This window comes from Desarmillaria tabescens (genome assembly GCF_030435595.1).
Source record: "Desarmillaria tabescens strain CCBAS 213 chromosome Unknown EV420scaffold_71, whole genome shotgun sequence".
Classification (NCBI taxonomy): domain Eukaryota; kingdom Fungi; phylum Basidiomycota; class Agaricomycetes; order Agaricales; family Physalacriaceae; genus Desarmillaria; species Desarmillaria tabescens.
The window spans coordinates 219902-225901 of NW_026848370.1; the positions used below are offsets into that span (position 1 = coordinate 219902).

The following is a 6000-nucleotide window of genomic DNA, read 5'->3' on the forward strand; positions in this document are numbered from 1 at the left end:
CCTCAGCTCATCCCTCCCAACCACCACCACCTTTAATTACCACTAACGTTTAAACGTCGAGGCACCGCCAGCGCTGCAAATAGCAGCCCAAGTGATTCTCCCTCCCCGCCGCCAGACCGTCCCCATCAATTAGACGGGATGCCGAGAAGTGATTGGAGTTATCATCACGGGTTCGCGTTCACCACCTCTTTTCCGACGTACGCTTACGTACCCTGTGCGGATAGATTCTTCCCAACGCTGCGGTCAATCTAGGATGTCGTTCTTGGATATCGATACGAGAGTCGTACTGAACAGCCCTGGTAGAAGGCGTCTCTGGGGTACGCTTACGTCTTTCGCTTGTCTGCTGCATTCCCTAGACCAACGTACCTCGGGACAGCAGGACTTGTACCAGGTAAACAGCCCCGCGAAATTTCTGCGTGATCTCACTCCTCCCTGGTCCGATGGAATTCAACCTTGGACGGACATGGACGATCCGGCTCGACTTTGAGTGTGCACCAGATGAGGAACAAACTCGACATCCCAGACAAAGTGCAGTTTAGGCTTGGCATCACGAACAGGGATATGGCATTGTTGAACTTTGGATCCGGCGCGCGCAAGCTGTGATATCGTCCCAAGGAAGATGAGGAGGAGCACGGAGGTCCTTTGCTACGACCCATCCACAGATGCCATCTGTCTTTCGTTGATCTACCGGGTAAGACGCTCTTATGTCTTTGTGTCCGTATACTAAAGGTCGCTTTGGTAGGCTCACGGGTCCGCGTTTATGAACAGAAAGTCATACCTCTTTAATCAGCCGGAGAACACGCAGCCGAATCCTTGATTGCGATTACCCATCATGAAGTTCTGTGTTCTCAGACCAGGGTGGCTTCCTTAGAAGAAAAAGATGTAAGGTTCGATCAGGATCGGCTACTGCCCAAGCGCGCAGTGATCTGATTTTCAACCATGGGATTGATGTCGACCGCTTTTATGGCGGGAATAGCGAGGGACTGTAATGCTTCGAAGGGTGAAATGGGCGTCGTGTCGTGATATGGCCACGCGGGATATAAGAATCCTCGGGTAGTGCCTCAGCTGGTTCCTCCGAGAAGTGATGGAGCTGTAGAGCCGCGCTAAAGTTTGTGTTCGTCATCTCATCCCGATGTATGCTGACGTACCCGTCTGCTGTGTAGTACTGTTGCCCAAGATTATAGTCCTCGGCAGTCATTCTAGCATGCCACTTCTTGAACCTATGAACGGCTGGAAATTACGGGGAATAGAATGTTCATCCCTGGATCCTTGATCGTGATTACTCCTTGGATCTGCATCATGGTGTTCTGCGTTCTCTCGGACTCAGGGTAGCGTTACTGGGAGAAAGTGATGGATACGGAGATATGGATCAATCAAAGGAGTGGCTGAATCGAGACACTTCTCAAGCGCAGTGGTCTGATGACTCCCAACGGCCGGATAGGTCTCAACCTTTGGATGGAGCCTGAAAGGATGACAAGTACGTGAAATATTATTTTTTTAATGGGAGGAATAGCTGGTTTAGCTCCAAATTGCATATAGATGACGCACCGCGGATCTGTGAATTTATTGATAATTCAAGTGACCGGAGGATCATGTCACTTCTTCAGGCGCCGTGCGAAGTTTCGAAGGCAAAATAGGCGACGTGTCGTAATATGGTCACACGCAATATAAGTACCCTCAAGCACCCACATATTTCCCTCCCCAACCACCCCCACCACCACCAATGTCGTCCCATTGCAAGACGTTTCACACGTAGGGGCACCACCCGTACGAACGGCATCCCAGACAATGCAGACAATGCTTCCGAAACTGACTCCCCGGCCGTCCGAGTCAGAGCAAGATAGCGCTACCGTCCCTATCAATCAGACGGAATATGCTCAAAGATGCAGAGAGGTCATGGAGCTGTATCGCGCTCTTCAGGAGCTAGGGTTCGTGATTCGCCGCTGCTCTCTGACATATGACAATGCTTACATGCCCATAGTGCGGATGGGCTATTCCCAACTCTACCAAAGATCATAGTCATTGGGGGTCAATCTAGTAAGGCTGTTTCGTCAATATCGATAGATACCAGAGTCGTGCTGATGTCTGTCTTTGAACAGCCGGAAAGAGGCTCGCTTGTCGAAGCTGTCTCTGGGGTACGCTTATTCCTTTCGCTTATCTGCTGCATTCTCTCAGCATCATCTAGATTAATGTACCTCGGGACAGCGGCACTTGTACCAGGTAAATACCCTCTCAGACTTTCTCTGGGTGATCTCACTCCTTCGCAAGGGTGTCCGATGGAATGCATAATGCTCAGTTCATCGCTAACCTGGTCGTGCACGATCTACCTCAACTTCAAGTACGCGTCAGATGGGAGCAACTCGACATCTCGGACGGAGTGCAGTTTGGGCCTGTCATCACGGACAGGGATACGGTCGGAACTCTGGATCCGACGTGCCCAGGCTGCCATACTCTGCCATCACCGTCCCAAGGAGGATTTCATGAGCATGAGCACGGTGGATCTTCGTAATCTTGCTACGACCGACTCGCAGATTCTACCATTCTCGAGGAATTTTGTCCAGGTAGAGTTGAGAGATCCGGACTTGACAGATTTGTCTTTCGTTGATCTGCCAGGTAAGGCGCTCTTATCTTTGTGTTCGCGGTACTAAAGGTTTGTTTTTGCCAGGCATTATACACAATGCTGATGAAGACATTATCGAGCTCGTTCGTAGCTTGGTGGTTTCCTACATCGAAGAATCGGAGAACACGATCGTTCTCATAACTATTCCGATGAGTGGTGTGTTTTTCTTTCCCCGGCACCGGGTGCATCTTCCTCACATATTCGTCTACAAGATGACATTGAGATGCCAAGCTGCGGTGATGATGCTTGAACCTTGCAAAGTCTAAGGATCCTGCTGGGGACGCGCACAATCGGTGCGGGGTTTCGTTGTTCTGCTTCTATGACCGGCCCTGATTGTTCCTATAGGAGTGTTGACCAAGCCGGATATGCTCAGCAATGGGGCCCTCTGGCGCACGGGAAAAATGGAGAGAGATTATTCTTGGACAAGATCAGAGGCACAAGCTCAAACATGGCTACTACTGTGTTCGACTCCCGGACGATGATGAGCGTAGGCGCAATATATCTAGAGACGAATCCCAAGCGGCCGCCCAACAGTTTTTTGAGCGCACCTCTCCTTGGAGAGAATTTTCTGATCGCAGTCGTTTCGGTATACAGGCACTTGTGCGTGATATCAACCGACTTTTGGTTGTGCTTATTGAGAACTAGTATGCACCCCATACTCTATCCTTTCTCTATGCTTGGGCTAATTCCTGATTCTGCTATAGTATACCGACCCTCAAGGAAAGCGTCAACCGTCTCCTCACTAGTGACAGAGCGGAATACAGCACCCTTCCTCCACCACCGCCTACCGATGACGCGTGGTCCCGGATTAATGTGCTGATCCATGAATTTTCCGTTGACGTCAAAGCGGCCGTTGAAGGAAAGGATGCACACAAGAAGCTTGTACAACGCAACCGTGCTAGGTATGAACAGTTCAAGCGCGATATCCTTGGGACGTGCCCGAACTTTCGGCCCTTCGAGGATAAGACTCAGTATCGGGATCCATGTATTTGGGATGAAGAGCTCGCGGGCAAGAAGACCAACCCGTACATTTATATGGCTGCATCCAGGTATATAATGGATATCAAAGATGTGAGGAAAGAGATCGATGAGTGAGTGGATATCCCTTTCCAAGTTCTATCGTATTAAGCGTTCTCGTCCCTGTAGCTGTACTACATGGGAACTTCCTGGCGATGTTCCTTTGGAAACGACACACAAACTCATTCAGCGCTTCACGAAGGAGTGGTCCAATCCATCCATGGAGTGTTTCGACGCTGTGTACAGCACGTCGTCAGTGTACATCCAGTAGTTGGTTACGCAGCGTTTCGGACAGTTCAAGCCTCTGGAAATGCACATTCGGTTCGTTTCCTCGGTCCTTCCTTCCTTCTTGCATAGTCTGAAGCCTTACGTCTACGTAGTGCACTTGTGCGCTCACAGATGGAGATTTACAAGAGCGAGGCACTCGTTATGCTCCGCAAGGCTGTTAAACTGGAGACACCACCCGAGTTTACTCAAGTACTGCATTACTCTATGGAGCGCTCTAAGTGGCTTGAGCGGTTTCATAAGGTGTATAGAACATCTAGCACCTATGCTATACGTCAACCACTGAGCGCTATTGATTCCGGCCTGAGGCCCTCTCTAGTCAGCATGGAGTCGTATGCAGTCCCAGCTCGGGAGTCATATGCAGCCCCAGCCCGAGAGGCGTATGAAGTTCCAGTCCGAGAGACGACAGAAGACGAAGACGCACTGCTGGTGATGGCCAAGGTTCGGGCGTACTTTGAGATGGCTTATAAAGTTTGTGTTTTACTCCCCAATCTTTCCTTCGTTGGCTGACCCTTATCTAGCGCTTCATTGACAACATTCCGCTCACTATTGAGCGTGAGCTACATCAGACTCTTTCAAGTCGTTTGTATCAGAGTCTTATTAGGGATATGGGAGGGTCGGATGCCCTTGAGAGGGCTAGGGATCTGCTTAGAGAGGATCCGGCAATCGCGTCAAGGAGAATTATCTTACAAGACAGAATTGCAAGGCTGGAGGAGATTAGGAGCAGGCTTTATGCTTTTAGGTGAATTTAAAAATGTATCATATCTCTGTATGTCCACGCTGTACCCCTTGAATCACAAGCAGTCCTTTCCAGTATGATTCTCGGGCACTCCCCTTGTGCACTTGCTCGAATTTTGAAGGACTAGCACCAATTATTCACAGCTTCAGTGTTACCATGTCTTGGCTACTAAAGAAATTTATGAAATGTGGTTCTTACCTGTCTCTCCAGCATTTGCTGGATCATGGGACCGTGAGTTGTTATTCTTAGACTTTCGACCGCCTCCTTTCCTTTTCTTTTCTTAGCACCTGCACTCAAATCTACTATTCCCAACTTCAGCACCTGCATGTCGTCTGTATGTCGTTTTCCTAAAATGTGGTTCTGTCTGGTCTCTCCATCATTTGCTGAATGATCCTCTTTATCTTTCTCTTTATGCGAAACTATTCTGGCCGCTGCTAAGCGCGGATCACTGCGAGACCGTGAGTACAGTCCCTTGTTTTCGCTTCAAACAAGTTCATCAAGTTCCTCTTTATTTTCCGCTGCCTTACCCAAAACCATGGGTCAATGCTGGCAAATCGTGAATATCGACAGACACGAGACTCTCGGAAACTGGGGTGAACTGGACAGTTTCTTTTGCATCCCCAACTGTTTTGCCGATCTCATCTCTTTTGGCGGACCCGTCACCGTGGGCGGGCTGCCGTATCATGTGTATCGGAGGTCAGATGAAAGATTGTCCGCCAGGCATCCTCACCTCTGAGGAACTTGCCGAGATCAAGAAGCTCCCTACCACCAGGTACGGCAAGACTCTGTATACGTTGGCGGCCGGATATTATGAGGAAGCATCCCCTTGGCAATATCGCAGCTTGCGCGGGATGGTCTTGAGGAATTTGGCGAAGCGTGTTTATGTGCGGCGGGATGTGGTGGAGGAGGAATTAAGACTCAATATCGGCGATCTTGCAATGTACTGCTTACCAATCTGTTGGTCAGCCGGTTCGTGTGAGATGGAAGTGGACATCACGAGAGGCGCGTGGGCGGGGGATAGGCTCGATGTGGTGCCATTTAGTGTGGTCGAGAATAACGAGGAACGGGAAGATGTGACTGAAGATCAGGTTAAACTTACTAGGTTTGCACTTGACCGTAGCATGTAACCCTAATGACCATATGTTTTTTTGGAATTGGTACAGAATATGGCGCAGCTGAAATCTTCAGCAACATAATTCAAGAGACTGCTGAACTCAACAAACGAATACGATTGTTCTCAATCTTGACGCCAAGAATACGTCAGAATAAAGACTAGCTAAACATGCGTCCCCCCTGCAGTCCAGGGCTTTCGAGCATTGTTTTTAATGACAGTCATTCC

At 49.4% G+C, this 6000-nt stretch overlaps 2 protein-coding genes across 2 annotated transcripts; both read left to right on the plus strand.

The window, feature by feature from the left end:
* Window positions 1-1731: 1731 nt before the first annotated feature.
* On the plus strand, window positions 1732-4668 carry EV420DRAFT_1730365 (uncharacterized protein; the record flags this gene model as incomplete). Its single annotated transcript, XM_060479905.1, has 13 exons — window positions 1732-1928; window positions 1982-2135; window positions 2186-2220; window positions 2269-2413; window positions 2472-2613; window positions 2666-2823; window positions 2882-2913; window positions 2966-3220; window positions 3325-3711; window positions 3767-3875; window positions 3933-3958; window positions 4018-4393; window positions 4444-4668. The coding sequence occupies exons 1-13, from the start codon at window positions 1789-1791 to the stop codon at window positions 4666-4668; spliced, it is 2184 nt and encodes a 727-aa protein (XP_060323954.1). The 5' UTR covers window positions 1732-1788.
* A 364-nt stretch (window positions 4669-5032) lies between these two features.
* EV420DRAFT_1730367 (uncharacterized protein) lies at window positions 5033-5788 on the plus strand (the record flags this gene model as incomplete). The annotated part of the gene is made up of 1 exon (XM_060479906.1): window positions 5033-5788. The coding sequence occupies exon 1, from the start codon at window positions 5345-5347 to the stop codon at window positions 5786-5788; it is 444 nt and encodes a 147-aa protein (XP_060323955.1). The 5' UTR covers window positions 5033-5344.
* Between the last annotated feature and the right edge of the window lie 212 nt (window positions 5789-6000).